The sequence below is a fragment of the Mus pahari genome, chromosome 14, assembly GCF_900095145.1.
Source record: "Mus pahari chromosome 14, PAHARI_EIJ_v1.1, whole genome shotgun sequence".
Classification (NCBI taxonomy): Eukaryota; Metazoa; Chordata; class Mammalia; order Rodentia; family Muridae; genus Mus; species Mus pahari.
In genome coordinates, this window is record NC_034603.1 from 42,724,874 (window position 1) to 42,744,381 (window position 19,508).

At 41.5% G+C, this 19,508-nt stretch overlaps 1 protein-coding gene across 3 annotated transcripts in view; it reads left to right on the forward strand.

Moving 5' to 3' along the window:
• Positions 1–19,508, forward strand: part of Smg6 (SMG6 nonsense mediated mRNA decay factor) — a 242,328-nt gene that overhangs the window by 60,250 nt on the left and 162,570 nt on the right. For all 3 annotated transcript variants that reach the window (XM_021212036.2, XM_029545906.1, XM_029545907.1), the window contains exon 10: positions 1,421–1,566. In XM_021212036.2, coding sequence (XP_021067695.1) covers positions 1,421–1,566 — 146 coding nt within the window. The remainder of the gene's footprint in view (positions 1–1,420; positions 1,567–19,508) is intronic.

A 19,508-nucleotide genomic window follows, 5' to 3' on the forward strand; every position in this document is an offset into this window, starting at 1 on the left:
ATTGCCAAGGTTTGATAAAGCTCTGGGGTTTGCTTCTCAGGGAAGGATGCTACTTAACGATAAAGATTAAGGTTGGAGCAAAACGCACACCACCCTTTTCCAGGATTTGAAAAGGATTGCCTACCTTGGCTTCACAGAAGCTATTTATTAATCCAGCCTAGAACTGTTCCCCACTGCACCCCTCAGAGTACCACAAGCAATTTGATGGGGTGGTCTGAGGGGTGGTAAAAGATACTTTGCTGACCACGAATTGTTCAGCATAGCCCTAAGGCCTGTGTGCCTGGTTTCTCTCTGTAGCACCAAGTTTGAGTTTGCTTTTTATTTCAGAGGATTTCAGCTGTGGTTTATTCCTTGTTGCCAAAGGAGCTCCAGGCATGCACCACTGTTTAGGATCCAGTGGCCACATTTGGCAAGCACTGGTTTGAATGACCTCTCCTTAGAAGCCCTAGGTCACTGGCTGGATTCCTGCCTCCCTACATTACAGGCTCTTCCTGTATTGGGAGTGGCAGTTGGCCAGGGCATTGTATTTCCACTGGTCTGAAAACATACAGACCCGATGAGCAGAGGCTTGTGAGAGGGAGAAGAGCAGTGCAGGAAAGGCTGGAAACAGATCACTGGGATCCCTAGGTTTGGGGTCCCTCAAGGGAGAGTTTAGGACCCATGGGTAGGCAGTGAGTGTGATAGAAGGAGGCAGAGCAATGTTCTTTCCTTTTTGTTCTTTCTTTTTTTTTTTTTAAATTTTAGACAAGCTATTGCTGTGTATCCTTAGCTAATTGAACTTGAGATCCTCCTGCCTCAGCCACTCAAGTGCTGGATTTTCAGGCATGATCCACCATGTCTTGTTTCTGAGCACAGTTTTCATAACGGAGACTTAGGGATGGTGTAGGTACTAGAGTTTAAAGGAAAAATTCTCACTGTCTAGAAAATACGTTTCAAACAGAAACTCTTGTCAGTTTGAATCCATTTAATATGGGGGGTGGGCTAAGAAATAGCCTGCCAGGGGCTGGTGAGATGGCTCAGTGGGTAAGAGCACCTGACTGCTCTTCCAAAGGTGCAGAGTTCAAATCCCAGCAACCACATGGTGGCTCACAACCATCCTTAACAAGAGCTGACTCCCTCTTCTGGAGTGTCTGAAGACAGCTACAGTATACTTACATATATAATAAATAAATAAATCTTAAAAAAAAAAAAAAAAGAAATAGCCTGCCAAAGTATAATAACTTACAGCTATTTATCCAGTAATTGAGTTGTTTTCATCTCTAAGCTTTAAATATTTTTCTCTTTTCTTCTATATGTGCAAAACTGTGGTATAAGTAGGAAAGAAACTTCCTAGGTATTAGTTGTGTGCTTGGGAGAGGGGAATTGTTCTTCTGCGTGCCTTTAAGAATGTGCCTCAAAAATGGAATCTCCGTATTTGTAGGATGGAGACATTCCCTGCAGTGGCTGAGAAGGTCCTTAAGGAGTTCCAAGTATTGCTGCAGCATAGCCCATCTCCTATTGGAAGTACCCGTATGCTGCAGCTTATGACCATCAACATGTTTGCTGTGCATAACTCCCAGTTGAAAGGTAAGGAAAATCTACTTTCTCCATCTAGACAGAGTTGAATTTAGTATCTTTTTTTTTTTTTGCTACCTTATCACTAAACCCATCTCCACACACACAGATACACAACACACAGACACACACCTCTTCCTTCTATTGCTTCTTAGATCTTTATTTTAGTCTCCAAAATCTGTAAAACTCTATAGTGCTTGGTTGGAATAAAAGGAGAGATTTGTAAATATAAAGTTTAATTTAAAAAGCCAGAGATGCTGTTGCACATCTGGCTATGCTAATGGCAGCAGCAAGGCCTCTTAGAGGCTGCATACCCAGGACTTCTCCCAAGAGAGAGGCATTGCTGAAATGTTTCATTCCAGAGACCGTATGCTTGGCAGGGATTGGGAATTGCTGTTTCTGGACTCGTGTACCCTGTTTGTTCAATATGGAAAAGTCTAGTTCCCTATGGGATATCCCTTATGGGACCCTGCCAGAGAGTAAGAACAGAGAATTGATGAGCTTTGGTGACTCAAATCTGGAAGCACAAAACCCACCAGGCCCAGAATTTGGCCAGTGTACTGGTATGCGTTCTGAAGTGTTTTTCTGAACACTTCTCCCCCCTCATCCCCTCGAGTATGAGGTGGGAGGCAAGGAGGGAAGGGCAGATTGGCAGAATTTTAAAATGTTCTGATGACCATGTCACATTTGAAGGATGTTTCTAGGATCCCTTCCTATCCCTCTACCTCACTTAGGTAAGGCTGATGTGGTTTGACTTGATAGAAATATGTAGTCTGAGTGACATAATTTTGTGTTTCTTTACACCATGTTGCCAAGGAGTCATTCCAGAGCATCAACAGGGAATGTTTGCTCAGATTTTTATCTGCAGTGCCAGGAAGTAGGAATTGCCCCATGGAGACTGTGTCACAAAGCAGATGTAATGTCTCTGGACAGTGCCACTGGCTCTTTGGTTTACCTTTTCTCAGAAATTTCTCCTCTCACCTGCACTTGATCTGCTTCCCTTCCTGTACATACTCGGATCTATGTTCAACTTGCTGCTGCTCGGGAACTTCTCTAATGAGTGAGCATGCCGAACTTTTCCTACAGACGGGTTCTCCTGGGATTCCAGGAGCTTCTTAGCTGGTCTGCCTGGGTTTTCAATCACATCTGAATCCTGGAAGACATTCCCCACCAGGTTGACTTATACAGCATCCAGAATGTTCAGCAGTGGGCAAGATACAGAGGCTTAGGAGCCTTCACAACTTAGCCAAGTTTTTGCTGAGGTGACCGTTTGCTTAGGTGGAGTTGCAAGGAGGCCTGGAGCCATAAGGGATGCACTGATTTCTAAGGAGAAGGACATAAAAAAAGTTTGTAAAATGCTGCCCTAGTGAGGCTATGCAGTCCTAAAGGGAGGGAAGTTTTGCTACCAAGAAGGAAGCTCTCAGGGTGTGGGGGCACATGCCTTTAATTTGAGTTCCTGACTAGCCAGAACTACATAGTAACACTGTCTGCTCACTGGGCTCTGTAAGTAGGGCCTCCAGTTGCTCCTGTATTTATTATCTGCTTTCCTACCCAAGCTACCACTGCATTGTGAGCTGGAGAGCTGGGACACACAGTTCAGCAACAAATGACCTATGGGCTCTGTAGGTGTGAATGTAAAGAGCCTGTTTTCAGCAGCTTTTGGTATGTGGAAAGGAATACCCTAGACTTTTCATAGACCACCAGTGAGTCCTTTTTTTGTAGCTGTTAAGTAAAGGTTAAGAAAATATGGCTGTTGGACATCAGTGGGAGGAACAGCTCTTGGGCCTGAAGGGGTTTGATATCCCAGTGGAGGGGAATACTAGGGCGGGAAAGTGGGAGTTGGTGGGGGGGGCACCCTCATAGAGGCAGGGGGGAGAGGAAATGGGATAGGGGATTTCTGGGGGGCAGGAGGAGACCTAGAAAGGGGATAACATTTGAAATGTAAATAAAGAAAATATCTAATAAAAGGAAAGAAAATATGAGTGAAAGGAAGATAAGGATAGAGAAGGACTCTTGCGTATTTGAGGCCAAGATACTTTTGTAGCACTCTTTTGTAGTTGGTCATGAGGTGGACCCTCTGGTCAGGAATGATAAGTAAAGGCCTATGGCCCTACTCCCTGTTCTGCCCTTGCCCTGGCTCTCACCTCCATGAGGCAAGAGGAGCCTGAGCTGAGGTGGTCACAGGCTCCAAGGGTGGTTCAGGGAAAAACAACCCAGGCCACAGGATATAACACTCAACTGGGACACAGAGCTCTGCGGACGTGCTGCCAAGTACCCGGTGTGCAGCTGAGGCGGCCATCCAGACCCCACTGTGTGGGCTGCCATTGGGATAGGGGTGAACAGAGCACTCAGCAGGGCTGGTTGGTGGGAAGATGCACTTTTCCATTTCCCAGCACATGAGTCATCTTCTGGGCCCCTGTGCTGTGCTTGCACGGACAGTGGCAAGAAGGGGGTGTTGTGGCTGAGTAGCAGCATCTGTGCCGGGGGTGGAGAGAAAAGAGGGCTGGGGAGAGGGTAACGATTTAAATCCTTCACTAATCAGCAGCACTTTGAATCACATTTTTATGAGTAAGGAAGTGATAAATCAAGCTCTGTGTGTTCAGCCCCCAAGTCCTGTCAGCTGGTGCCCTTCTAACGGGTTCTCTCCCGTCTAGTCTGCAGGCTGTCACAGTCACCACCCAGTCACAGGTCCCTGACTGTCTGAAACCAGGAAGTAAGGCCTGACACAGCCTCCCAGGTGCTTTGGGTCCATGGTGATTTGGCAGTCATTGCAAGTTACAGGACATCTGGACCATCATTTTTCTTTCCATTCCCTCTTGGATGTGTCCTTCTGGGTGGGTGTTTACATATGTCAGTTCCTGGATTCTGTGGAGAAGAGCATTCCAGCCTGAAGCAGAGGTGATCTTGTAGCCCACAAAGACGTTAGATCCTTTGTCCATGTCAGAGCCATTTCCATAGATGTGGGGTCAGAATTATGATTTTGGAGAATTATGTGGCTCAGAACTTCCTTAAAAAGTGTGTTCTTTGCCGATGGCCTCCAGTCCTAAAGTACCATCATAGGTCATTCTTGTGTTTTGTGTTCCCTTTTCAAGGACTACCTTCTACTACAGTAGACCATGGGTATACATAATATGCTTGCTAATACTTTATTGTATTTATTTTTTAAATATGCTTTTATTGTAGACTTGAAATATTTAAAAAGCTTTGGATACGGTAGCAGACAAAGTAAGGGGCAAAACTGTGGTAGAAAGAATGGTGTCCTTCCGCTACATTAGGTTTTAGAGACACTAACTTCCTTGATCATGAGCCCCTATGCAAGATCCTACCCCTGTGGTATTAGATAGTCAGCTTGGAATCCTAGTACTCTCTACGAGGCGATTGGAGACAGGTACATTTGAGGTCAGGATGGGATATTTGGGGGTCCTTAGGCTGGTATTCGTTAGACACAGGTATTTATTGAATGTATGTATGTTGAATGCAAGAAGTTGAAGGCCATGGCTCTAGGAAAGCTGTGTGACTTGCTTGGCTAATCTCTAAAGGTGGTAGCTAAATGGGTGGTTTCTCAAGTGATGTCACAATGTTTATAGCATTCAGAGCCTAAAAGGAGAAAAGGCCTTCTTCCTGTATCTCAGTATTTAATACTTCAGTAGCCATCAGGGTAGCTGATAAGAAGCTAAAAGGTAAATTGTTGAACTTGACCACAAGTACTTCAAGAACTTTAATTAAAAAAAACAAACAAACAAAAAAACGTAACTTAAGAAAATAAAACTAGTTTCTCGAAGACAAGTAACTGAAGCAACATTTGTGGTAGGGCATCATGGAGACCTCTTTGCATCCCCCATCTGTGCCCAATTTATTCCAATCTGGACTTCCCCTCGGTGCCCCCACTCCTTTCAAAAATATGTTTTATAATTTTTGAAATCAAAACCATCTCAGGCACACTGTTTTATTTTACCGTATTATTGGATTATACTTACTATAAATCACTGGATATTACACATTGGCCGCCATTGGAATAACTTCCCTTTTCTGTGCCCTGGCCTTTTCTTTTCCCTTCTCTATTTGTTCATAGAGTATGACTCCATTTCAGCCCTGCAGAAGAGCCCTAGTAGCAGCAAGAGGGCATCCAAGAGACACTTTGTGAGTGTGTGTGTGTGTGTTTGTGTTCATGTTGCTTGCTCTAAGGGAATATCTAGGGGTTAGAATTGGGCAGAGTTAGACTGGCTTTCATTTCATGATTCTTCATGTTTGCTTTTGGTTTGGTTTGGTTTCTGTTTTTTGAGACTGCATCTCATTCTGTAGCCCAGGCTGGTCTCAAGAAATACTCCTCCATCACCTCCTGAGTACTAGGATGACAGGTATGTACTTATGCCTAGCATATACATATCTTATGTTATTAATATTCCCGAATTGCAGGAGATAGAGGAAGTGACACCTGGGTGTCTCCGGGGAATTGAGAACTACAGCTGTCTACCTGGCACTAACAGTTTAACCTATAGGCATGAGCTTCTTCATGACATTAATAATACATATATGGGAGGTGACTATGGTTGAGAAGTTCTAAGACTTTTAGGAAGAACAATTTGTTCTGTCTTCCAAGTTACTTCTAAGTCTTTTACTCAAGCAGAATGTATGAAGTGTCTGATCCTCTGCTTGACAGAACAGTTGTACAAAGGAAATCCACCTTTCATAAGGGGTTAGACTTGGGAAGGCAGGCTGTTTAGCCAGACTCCTTTCCCTTGGCAACCTGAATATGGCTGTTGCTGAAGTTCCTGGAAAAGAAGAGTGACAGAAGTCAAGGGGTCAAGGGGCTCACATATTTTTCCAGGTCAGAGTTTCAGTGTCTCTCTTGTTTTCAAAATGAATCTCCTGCTTTAGGCTGAGGAAAGAGAAACTGTAGTGAAAAGTTAAATGAGGAAGTTCAGTCATGCCAATAAAATTAAGCTTACTCTTAGCATATCTATTAAGGAAATGCTCTTTGTTTACCTGAAGATAACAGTGTGACTTAGTGTCCTATATAGCTGGTTGGTGTCATGAAAAGGTGCAGTATCTCATTGGAAGACAAGATTATGCTAAATGGTGCATTTAGTTTAAGTTGCCATTTAATTCTCAATTTGGCATCTGTTTCTTTGCCCAAGACTCACACTAAAGGAGAAATCCTATTTAGTATTTTGGCAGCAAGGTTTGTAGCCACTTTTTCCATTGTTTTTCCACAATTTATTTACTTAACTTTTTCTTCAATGTTGGCACTCAATTCAGGGCCTAGCACATCTAGGTAAACTCTTTATCATTGAGCCAAATTCCTAGCCCCAAAATCAAAGCTTGATTTGTTAAGACTTTTTAATGGACCTTTTTTGTTTGTTAAAAGTATATGGGGCTGGAGAAATGGCTCAGAGTTTAAGAGCACTGGATGCTCTTCTAGAGGAATTAGGTTCAATTCCTAGCACCACATGGCAGCTCACAATTATATATAACTCTAATTCCAGGGGGCCCATAGCACCAGGGATGTACATGGTGCACATATGTATGCATGAAGGCAAAATACCTATACATATAAAATAAAAATAATTGCATCTTTAAAAAAAGAAATGAAGGCCTATTTCAAGAGGAAAAATTATTTATAAAGTTTAAATTTATAGTTTACATAAGAACTATATGTTAAATATTATATTTTATATATTTCATATACTATATTTTGACATATTTACCCTCACTCTTCCTCTTTCTATTCCATACCTTCATATTTCCCCAACTTTGTATCTTTTGTTGTTGTTTGCATTTTGAGACAGTGTTTCTTTGTGTATCCTTTGCTGTCCTGGAACTAGCTCTGAGACCAGGCTAGCCTTTAATTTACAAAGATCTAACTCCTGAATCCTAGGAGTGCTCTAAACTGCCACATTGTTTTTTCTAAATAACCCATTTAAATATAATTTGTGTGCCCATATACTCCTATGTGTGGAGTCATCCTCTGAGTCTGGTGCACCTACCAAACACCACACCCTTAAAGAAAACTGAGTCTTTATCCCACAGAAGCTGTCAGTAGTCCATGGCTCCTTGATAATTCGGGGTTGGTTTATAAACCCCTTTCCCCTTCATGTTAGAATGTCAACTGGCTTGGTTGTTTATAAGTCTTGAGCCATTCCCGCCACTGTTGTGAGTTCATGAGTGCAGTAGATCTGTAATGTCCAGAAGACACTGTTTGCTGTTGTTCTCGCTGACAGCTTATTTAAATCTCGCCCCTCCCATGATCCTTATGTCTTGACAGGGGGTGTAATATAGATGTCCTATTTGTGACCGAACACTCCACTGACATATATTCTCTCCACTTTGACCCCTTGTAAGTTTCTGTGTAACCCTCCAGTGCACAAAGAAACTTCTCTAGTGAGGTGTGCCATGTACACTAGTCTATGTCTGTGTATAGACATAAGAATTTAGAGGGCAGTTTAATACTATGTCCATTTAGTTGAGGAACAGTAGTAGGTTTACCAGTGGGGCCTGTGATTTCCCCAGCTGTGAATTGTTGACCAGATTTACAGTACCATGCATGTGTCTCCTCCTGTGGACTTACTAAGTGCAATCAGGAAGTGATTGGTAACCTTAGAGCATTCTTGTCACTGTTGCTCCAGTGGCACATCTTGCCATGCCTCTTTAATTGTACATCAATAGGCTTGTGACTAGTTAAAGCTGTTGATCACTTCCCCCTCCCACCCCCCACACAGCAGAATATATAATACCTTCTAGTACCATGAAAGCTAGCCAGCAGGAAGGGAGTTTTCTAGTCAATACCAATTTTGTTTCTCTATTTTCTGTGACCAATGTGTGTAGTGTCTTTACCAGTAGGGCCTCACATTCAGTTATGGTGGCCAAACAAGAGCAATGGCAATAGTTTGAATTATTCTGGGCGTCTCCAGGATACCTCTGATCAACCCAAGAGGAGGTATCCCATACCTGACAACTTATGACTTCAGTGATGAACATAATCTGCTCTATAGGGTAACTCCAATTACTTGATTTGAATTAGAGAGAGAGGGAGGAGAGAGAGAAAGAGAAAGAGAAAGAGAAAGAGAAGAGAAGAGAAGAGAAGAGAAGGGAGAGAAGAGAGAGAACACAGAAGAGAATGAATATGAGTGTGCTTCCATGTCTTTTTCAAAGGTCCTTAGTGGGGTTTTGTTTGTTTGTTTGGTTTTGTGTGTTTGTTTTTCGAGACAGGGTTTCTCTGTGTAGCCCTGGCTGTCCTAGAACTCACTTTGTAGACCAGGCTGGCCTCGAACTCAGAAATCCACCTGCCTCTGCCTCCCGAGTGCTGGGATTAAAGGCGTGTGCCACCACACCCAGCCCAGTGTAATGTTTCTAAGCTACATTAATTTACATGGAAGTTTTGTGATTTTTTTTTTCTTTTTTTTTCTATTAAAGACTTAATTTATTTTTTATACATGAGTACACTGTAGCTGTCTTCAGACACACCAGAAGAGGGCATCACATCCATTACAGATGATTGTGAGCCACCATGTGGTTGCTGGGAATTGATCTCAGGACCGTTGGAAGAGGAGTTAGTGATCTTAATTGCTGAGCTATCTCTCCAGCCCAATTTCACTTTTCTTTACAGCTGAATAAAATTCCACTGTATGTAGGTACCACATTTTCATTATCAGTTCATCAGCTAATGAGCATCTAAGCCTGTTCTAATTATTAATAGAGGAGTGATAAATATGGATAAAAATGTGTCTCTGTAATAGGAAAAAAAGAGTCCTTTGGGTATATGCCCAGGAGTGGTATGTCTGTATATGGTAGGTCTATTTCTAGTTTTTTGAGGAACTTCCATACTGATTTCCATTAATGGCTGTACTAGTTTGCACTTCTAGTAATAGTGCATTCATTAGGCTCTCCATCCCCCATATCCCTGCCAACATTTGTTGTCTTTATTTTGATTTATGAGACAGGATCTCACTGTGTTATCCTGGTTGGCCTGGAACTCATTATGTAGACTAAGCTGACCTTGAACTAAGAGTTTTGTTCTGCCTCTGCCTCTGCCTCTGCCTCTCCAGTGCTAGGATTAAAAGTTTGGTGGGGCTGGAGAGATGGCTCAGTGGTTAAGAGCACTGACTGCTCTTCTGAAGGTCCTGATTTCAAGTCCCAGCAACTACATGGTGGCTCACAACCATCTGTAATGAGATCTGATGCCCTCTTCTGGTGTGTCTGAAGACAGCTACAGTGTATTTACATTTAATAATAAATAAATCTTTAAAAAAAAGAAAAGAAAAGAAAAAGAAACATAAAAAAAAAGTTTGGGCTACTGTGCTCACCTAATTTTTTTTCCTTTCTTCCTTTTTAATATTTTTTTAAAGAATTATTTATTTTATGTTTATGAGTACACTGTAGCTTTCTTAAGACATACCAGAAGAGGGCATCAGATCCCATTGCTTATGGTTGTGAGCCACCATGTGGTTGCTGGGAATTGAACTCAGGACCTCAGGAAGAGCAGTCTTAACAGCTCTTAACTGCTGAACCATCTCTCCAGACCTCAACTAATGTTTTCTATCTTTTTTTTTTCTTAGAATTTAGTTTTATTTTATGTGTGTGAATGTTTTGTCTGCATGTATGTATGTCCACCACATGCCTGCAGTGCCAACGAGGTGAGAATTGGGCATTGAATCCTCTGGAACGGGCATTAGCTGTGCTATGGGTGCTGGAAACTGAACCCGGGTCCTCTTCAAGAGTAACAAGTGCTTTTAACCACTGAACTATCTCTCCAGCCTCGTCTTTCATTTTCTAATTATTCTGACTGGAATAAAATGAAATCTTAAGTAATTTTAATTTGTGTTTCCCTGATGACTATTTATGGTGAATACTTTTAAACATATTTCTTAGCACTAGGCTTGGTTAACCTATATACCCAAGTAACTATCACAGTCTATTTCAGTAAGTGACTAGTGCTACTCTAATTGCCCAGGTGGCGGCAGCACTAGTTCCTGACTACCTGCCCCAATGTTCTAAACTCCTGAATGAAAGACATATACGCGGCTTATATTTTAATATGCTCTAAGCAGCTCAATGGCAGGCCCACTCCCAGACATCCATCCCAGCACACTCTCCCCTCCAATATTTCTGAATTATTACTTACTAAAACCTATATTCCGTCTTGGCTGCCCCAGACCCAGGCCTGTAGCCCTCCTGGGCCATGACTCCTGACTCTTACATATTGGTTGTCTCTCTCCCATGAACTTCTCAGGCCTGAGCTTTCTGCTTTTCTCTGGCATTGTGGTTCTCCTCCTTCTCTCAGTCCCCTTTCCTGCAAATCCTAAAGTCTTGCCTTTGTCTCTCTGCCTAGCCATTGGCTTTCTGCAACTTTTTTTTTTTTTTTTTTTTTTTTACTAATCAAAGCCAATTGGGAACAGTGACCCTCAGCATCCTATATGTGAAATCTTACATGCGGAATCTCATGCAGTTTTGGGAACCAAATTAACATAATATAAGCGTTGAGCCAGATCCACAACAACGTTCAAGCTCCAGAACAGCCGGGCTGCAGTGGCACACAATTTTAACCCCAGCACTCAGGAGGCAGAGGCAGGGTGATCTTTGTAGATTCAAGGCCAGCCTGATCTACAGAGTTAGTTCAAGAATAGTCAAGGCTACACAAAGAAACCTTGTGTTGAAAAACCAAAAACCAAGCGAAAGTAAAACAAACAGTTTCATTATCCTATAAAATTCCTTTTTTTAAGCATTATTTGTTTATTTTATGTATATAAATGCACTGTAGCTGTCTTCAGACACACCACACGAGGGCATCAGATTCCATTACAGATGGTTATGGTTATGCTGGGACTTGAACTCAGGACCTCTGGAAGAGCAGACAGTGCTCTTAACTGCTGAGCCATCTCTTCACCACTGCTGTCCTCCCCCCACTCCTAAATTGTTGTTGAGCCCATCTGTTCATCTCTACCTCTGGCCCTGGGCAACCACTGATTTGCTTTTTTTTTTTTTTTTTTTTTGAGACAGGGTTTCTCTGTGTAGCCCTGGCTGTCCTGGAACTCGCTCTGTAGACCAGGCTGGCCTCGAACTCAGAAATCCACCTGCCTCTGCCTCCCAAGTGCTGGGTCTAAAGGCATGCGCCACCACGCCCAGCGACGTGCTCTCTTCTGTTGCAGTTAGCTTTGTCTTCTCTAGAGGTCACATAAATGGAATCATGCAATGCTTGCTTTTTTGTGTCAGGCTCGGTAGATTGCTTTGAGATTTATACATGGTCTGTTTTGTTGGTATTTTATTCTTTTATATTACCTAGAGTACTCTGTTGCAAAGAAATACTGCATCTAACCCTTTGATTTACTGATGTCCTGTATATGATCCAGGAGTGAGGGCGTGCATGTGCTACAGCTTTGTGGAGTGACTTCTCTTTATGGAATGGGTTCTGGGTATCAAACTCAGAGATTGTCAGGCTCGTATGACAACCATGTTTACCGACTTAACCATCTTCTAGACCTGCTTTGTTTTGTTTTGTTTTGTTTTTTAATTCTAATATCAGTTAACATTTAGATTGTTTCTAGTTTTGAGCCATTATGAATTAAACTGCCATAAACATTTATATATGCCTTTGAGTGGAAATATTTTCATTTCTCTTATGTGAATTCGTAGAATTGGATTTGCTAGATCCACAAAGGTGGTCTATATTTAATTCCGTAAGAAACTGCTCCGTTTTCCATGGTGGTTAGATACTTAACACCCACCAAAGTCTTTGAGAGGTCCACTTTATATCTTTGCCAAAAGCATTCGATATTGTCAGTTTGGGGGGTTTTGTTTGTTTGGTTGGTTTAGGTTTTTTTGTTTTGTTTTGTTTTTGTTTTTTTCCCCAAGACAGGTTTCTCTGTGTAGCCCTGGGTTTCCTAGAACTCACTCTGTAGACTAGGCTAGCCTTGAACTCAGAGATCTGCTTGCCTCTGCTCCCAGAATTCGAGGATTAAAGACATAAGTCACCACTACCCAGCTGTTAATTTCTGTTTTAACTGTTCTAGCACTTTTTCATGTTGGTAATAAATTATATTTCCCTAATTAATGATTTTTCATGTGTGTATCTTACTTGACAAGTTAGATCTTTTGCCGAATTTTAAAACCAAGTTGTTATTAGTCAGAGCTCTCTGCAGAATATGTAGTTTTACAATTGCTTTGTCCCAGTGATTCCAATTATGTTACTTCTTTCTCTCTCTTTTTAAAAAAGATTTATTTATTATTATATCTTAGTACACAGTAGCTGTCTTCAGATGCACCAGAAGAGGGCGTCAGATCTCATTATCAATGGTTGTGAACTACCATGTGGTTGCTGGGATTTGAACTCAGGACCTTCAGAGGAGCAGTCAGTGCTCTTTTTTTTTTTTTTTTTTTTTTTTTGGTTTGGTTTGGTTTGGTTTTTGAGACAGGGTTTCTCTGTATAGCCCTGGATGGATGTCCTGGAACTAACTCTATAGACCAGACTGGCCTCGAACTCAGAAATCCGCCTGCCTCTGCCTCCCGAGTGCTGGGATTAAAGGCGTACACCACCACGCCTGGCCCAGTCAGTGCTCTTAACCACTGAGCCATCTCTCCAGCCCATGTTACTTCTTTCTTACTTGTTTCTTTGTTTTGTGGTGAGGATCCAGAACTTAGTGTGTCTAGGCAAACACTGTTTGTTGCTCAGCTCTTCCCACAGCCTCTCTTAGTTTCTTTTGGATAGATTTGTTTTGTTTACTACATTTCATAACCCTCCTTGAGGTTTCCATCTGGGGAGGTGCCTATGTGAGGAACTATACTATATATCTAGTTACCTTCCTTCCCCGGAAGAAATGGTAAGTAGCTCATGGCTGTTCTCCCACCTGAGGCCCAAGATCTGTGTGGCTACACTACCTTAATTTAATCTCTAAAAGAGTCTGCTTTAGGACTAGCAAGATAGCTCATCACATGAAGACAGCTACTATCAAGCCTGGCAACCCAAATTTAATCCTCAGGTCCAACAGAGATGGTGAAAGGGGAGAACTAACTCCCCAAAGTTGTCCTCTGAGCACCAGACCTCCCCTAACATATGCGACATAAATCAATGTCATAAATTTTTTTTTCCAAAAGATTCTCATGGTGTTTTTCGAGACAGAGTTTCTCCGTGCATCTCTGGCTACCTGTAACTCACTCTGTAGACCAGACTGGCCTCAAACTCAAGAGATCCATCTGTTTCTGTGTTCCAAGTGGTGATGTTAAAGGTGTGCTCCCCTATGCTGGCCATCATCAGTGCTTTAAGACTTTAAAAGTATGTTTTCCTGAATAGTTTGTTGTGTTTCTGAATGGTTCTGTGTATTTAGTTTACCAGAGAAAGTGCTGTGGTCTCTCTCTCTCTCTCTCTCTCTCTCTCTCTCTCTCTCTCTCTCTCTCACACACACACACACACACACACACACACACACACACACTATTTTATTAGTCAGGCTGGTTCAGAACTCAAGTCAGCCTACTGAGTTGGGATGACAGGCATCAACTCTACACTGGCTCTTTTTTATTTCACTTCAGGATGACCAGAGCACCCTACACAGTGAGGCAAGGGCATTTAGTTTCCTCTGTCCTTTTCAGTTTCTGCCCATTTATATTCTTGTGTTATGACAATGAAATGATCAGGTTCATAACTGTCAGTTTTCCCCAGAAGTGTTTGGTGTGCAGGACACTTGCTCTGAGAGCTAATTGGGTGAGAGAAAAAGTACTGACTACAAAGCAAGGAAGAGGAGAAGCCTGCAGCTGAAGTGATGGATATCATTTATTTCCAAAAGAGTGTGAGCTAGTGGTCTGGAAAAGAGGGCTCTATTGTTTCAGCCACATTACATTACATATCTGGTGAACCCTATTGGCCCATAAAATCCTTTCCATTAGTCAGGGTACTCTGTGCTTTTGTTCTTGACTGCTGCTGTTCTTAGAGCTGTTTGGTTGCTTGCATGTCTCAATTTCCTCTTTAGAAGGCAGACAGTCATATGTTTTGGAATGTATTTACAGTAATTGGAGCTTTTTAGCTTGGTTAAGTCCTCCCTTCAGATCTAAGACTCCCCATTTTAAAGCTTATGTTCAGAAAATGCCCGTGTGATCCCTTGCCCCAAGTGCCAGCAGCAGATGCAGTAGTTGACACGCTGCTGGGAGTCCAACTGCTGGGTAGCTTTCTAAAATCCAGACACGTGCTGTTCACACTTTGGCTTCTGAGGGAAGGAGCTGTGGTTAAGAGAGAGGAGGGGCTGGCTGGGGGCCGGAGGGAAAAAGATCTCATAATGCTTGCCCAAGGCTGAAGGCTGTATCGGCTTTCTTCCTCTCTTCTCCAGCTGGCGTTGGTAGGATAGAGTAAATCACCATAGAGTGATTATGAGCTGGATTCATTGGAGACTTCTATGAGACACATCTGTGACATCACCTTGTTATCACTGTCTGTTCTGCATAACCTCTTTTCACCTCTCCCCTGAGAGAGGGTGATGCCCAGAATTAATGTCAGGGCAGTGAGCACAGGAAAATGTTTGGTAACTTATTTTTGAGATGCCTGCAAAAGTACACACTCAGGTCATTGCCACATTTCCTCAAGACTCCTCAGTGGAAGAAAAACCTTCCCTGCACACATAGCCTGATCCATTGTTGTTAAATCTTCAAGTGTGGGAGGGACACAAATCTAGAAAGTTTTGAAACCTTTTAAAGAATTGTTGTTGTTGTTGGTTTGTTTTGGTTTGTTTTGGTTTTTTTTGAGACAGGGTTTCTCTGTATAGTCCTGACTGTCCTGGAACTCACTCTGTAGACCAGGCTGGCCTCACACTCACAAATTTGCCTGCCTCTGCCTCCTGAGTGCTGGGATTAAAGGCGTGCACCACCACACCCTTCTTTAAGAATATTTTTATCTATATTTTATGCATGAGTGCTTTTGCATGTATGTATGTGTGTATGTATGTTTATGCACTATTTGTGTTCCTGGTGCTGGTGGAGGTCAGAATAGGGCATCAGACCTTTTGGAACAAGAGATGGCTCTGAGTCACAATGTAGATGCTGGGAACAGAACTGAGATCCTCTGGAAGAGTAGCTAGTACTCTTAATCATTGAGCCATCTTTCCAGGCCAGTTTTGAAATTTCTTTCTTTTTTTTTTTTTTAATTGGATATTTTCTTTATTCACATTTCAAACGTTATCCCCTTTCCTGCCATCCCCTTCCCCCTCCAAGGGAATCCCTCATTCCATCTGCCCTTCATCCTGGAACTGCAAACTGCAATTTAAATAAAATAAATTATAATAAACTTAATTTTTTTCAGTATTTAACAAAAATAGCTGGGTCCTCAGGTAATACTATGTCTAATTTTCTGAGGAATCACCAGACTGATTTCCAGAGTGGTTGTACCAGCTTATAATCTCACCAACAGTAGAGGTGTGTTCTTTCATCGAATCCTCGCCGGCATTGCTGTCACCTGAGTTTTTTATCTTAGCCATTCTGACTGGTGTGAGGTGGAATGTTAGGGTTGTTTTGATTTGCATTTTTCTGATGACTAAGGATCTTGAACATTTCTTTTAGGTGCTTCTCAGCCATTCAAGTTTCCTCAGTTGGGAATTCTTTGTTTAGCTCTGTACTCCATTTTTAATAGGGTTATTTGATTCTCTGGAGTCTAACTTCTTGAGTTCTTTGTATATATTGGATATAAGCCCTCTATCGGATTGGTAAAGATCTTTTCCCATCTGTTGGTTGCTGTTTTGTCCTATTGACAGTGTCCTTTGACTTATAAAAGCTTTGCAATTTTATGAGGTCCCATTTGTCTATTGTCGATCTTAGAGCATAAGCCATTGGTGTTCTGTTCAGGAAAATTGCCCCTGTGCCCATGTGTTGGAGGCTCTTCCCCACTTATATTAGTTTCAGTCCATCTGGTTTTATGTGGAGGACCTTGATCTACTTGGACTTTAGCTTTGTAGAAGGAGATAAAAATGGATCGATGTGCATTCTTCTACATGTTGACAGCCAGTTGAACCAGCACCATTTGTTGAAAATGCTGTCTTTTTTCCACTGGATGGCTTTAGCTCCTTCGTCAAAGATTAAGTGACCATAGGTGTATGGATTCAAGTGATCCCTCATTGTTCCTTTTGCTTATTTATTTAAGAAAAAACATTTTATGTCTATGGGTGTTTTGCTTTTATGTATATATGTGCACCATTTGTGTGCCTGGTGCAAGTGGAGGTCAGAAGAGGGCTTCAAATACCCTGAAACTGAAATTATGGATGGTTATGAACTGCTGTATGAGTTCTAGGAGTGAAATCCAAGTCCTCTGGGAGAACAACCAGTGCTCATAACAACTGAGCCATCTTTTCAGCCCCTAAAAAATTTGATTGATTGATTGATTGATTGATTGATTGTACATGTATGCATGTGTGCATGCACATGCTCAAATTTACTATGGCACATACAGAGAATATAAAACAACTTGTAGGAGTCAGTTCTCTCTTACTATGTGGGCTCAAGGGATCAAACTTAGGTCCTTAAGGCTTGGTTTCAGGCACCTTCCTTCAACCACTTACTGGGGCTCCATCTTCTTCTAAACACAGGCACACAACCTGTACATACATGCATACACACAAAAACCTCTTTTTGACAAGCTGGATTCTTTTAAAAATATCAAATCATGTCACTCCTCTGTTCAGAATCTCTACTAGCTTTCTATTTATTTTATTTACAGTAGCAGCCTACTAACAAGGACTTCCTGTGAGTACTTCCCCTCACATTTTTTTTTTTTTTTTACCCCATTCACTTCTGTTTTCTCCCATCTTATTTACTCTGCTCTAGCCATATTGGTCTTCTTGCAAGTCCTATGATAAGCTCGAGACTCTTCAACCTTTGGGCTTTTTCAGTACTGTTTTTATTACTTGGAAAATTATATTTAGCCAAGTGGTAAACTTCTTATCATCTGTATTCTGTTTAATGTAGTCTCTGTGAAGGCTGACCCAACCATACTATTTAATACTGTTGTTTTCTGCTTTACACTACACCCTGATCTTACTGCTCTGCTCTCTTATGTGCCAGATGGCAAGGCATATGCAGCTTACTATGCATATGTTTACTATTTACTTCTCTCTACTACTATGCAAGAACGTAAGTGTCCTGCAGATAGTTGTTTTTTGTTTTGTTTTGTTTTTGGTTTTGACATGTCTTCAGTGAAGTGTTGAGCATCTAGAAGTGTGACTGGCTGATTGTAAGTTTTCAGTGAATGTATGTGATGTTCAAATCAAACACTTCCTTCTTAGTAAGTTGGTCTGAGCAATAAAAGTCGTGACATTTGTTTGCTGGGTTATTATCTTCTTAAAATTTTTTAACCTTTATTTTAATAGTGTGTATATGGGTGTTTTGCCTGCATGCATGTTTGTGTACCACATGTGTGCCTGGTAACCATGACAGCCAGAAGAGGGTGTTGGATTTCTTGGGATTGGAGGTACATATGGTTGTAAGCCATAGGTAGGGGATAGGAATCAAACCTGGATCATTTGAAGAACAGCCAGTGGTCTTCACCAGTAAGCCATCTCTCTAGCTCCCTGCTCACTGGGTTATTAACTGATTATCATACTGTTACTGTTCTTTCATGATTTTCATTAAGGTTATTTTCCTGAAAATATAATTTCCAGTTATATGTTTTTACATCCTGGCATTAGATCAGAATACTGTTTTGGTATTTGCCACAAGTCATAGAGCCAGTATCTTTAGATTGGGAAATGAAATTTCTTCAGAAAAGTATATGTCCTTTCTCATCTAGTCTCCTAAAATTTTAATCTTTTATTATCATCTTTACCTGCCTGATACTTCTGTGTCCAGTTACCATATTTCTACTGTCACCATAGAGCATTTCTATCCTGTTACATAAACTAAGTAAGTTTTAAAATTCTTTAGTGGACAAAAAGAAAAAGGTAACAAAGTGGACAAAAAGAAAAAGGTAACAAAGTGGACAAAAAGAAAAAGGTAACAAAGTGGAAGAAGATGCCTCTCAGCCGCCTTCCCGTCAGGGAGGCTCTTTGGGTTTCTCTGTGTGTATTCAAGCATTTCCACACAGTTAAAAAGGTACTAAATAGAAGATGTTTGGTTGTGCTCTGTTTTACTGATTAGTATTCAGGGTGTAAATTCTTCATTTGTAATATTATTTATTGGAGGCAAGGTCACTCTAAGTAGTCTCTGGCTTTGGGTTTCTTCTCACTTTTTTTTTAAAGATTTATTTTATTTATTATTTTATGTATATGAGTACACTGACACTGTGGTTGTACAGATGGTTGTGAGCCACCATGTGGTTGCTGGGATTTGAACTCAGGACCTTCAGAAGAGCAGTCAGTGCTTTTACCACTGAGCCATCTCTCCAGCCCGTTTGGATTTCTTATTAGCTGCTGAAGTGCTGAGATTATAGCTATGTGCCTTCATGCACAGAATTCTAATTAAAAACTTTATCCATAAAGTTTGTGTTTGCATTTCTTATTTTATTTGTCTGTCTGTCTGTCTGTCTCTCTGTCTCTGTCTCTGTCTCTCTCTCTCTCTCTGTCTGTCTGTCAATCATCTGTCTATATTTGGATACAGGATCTTACTACACATGCCTTGGCTGTCCTGCAACTCACTGTGTAGACCAGGCTGGCCTCACAAAAGATGTACCTGCCTCTGCCTTCCTAGTGTTATGATCAAAGGCGTGACCCACCATGTCTGGTCGGAATATTCATTGATATGCTTGTGTTTTCCACAGAACTTTATTTTGCATGCTTCTTTAGGATTTAACTGTATCATTATCTTCAAAATTAAAGCAGTGTTAGTCCCCCTCTATTCACTTAAAGGTTTTTTCATAATATATTTTGGTTATGGTTTCTCAGCTCCTCCCAGATCCTCCTTACCTTCCTATCCAAACAACTTCCTGTGCACTCTCCCGCTCTCTCTCGCTCTCTCTCTCTCTCTCTCTCTCTCTCTCTCTCTCTCTCTCTCCC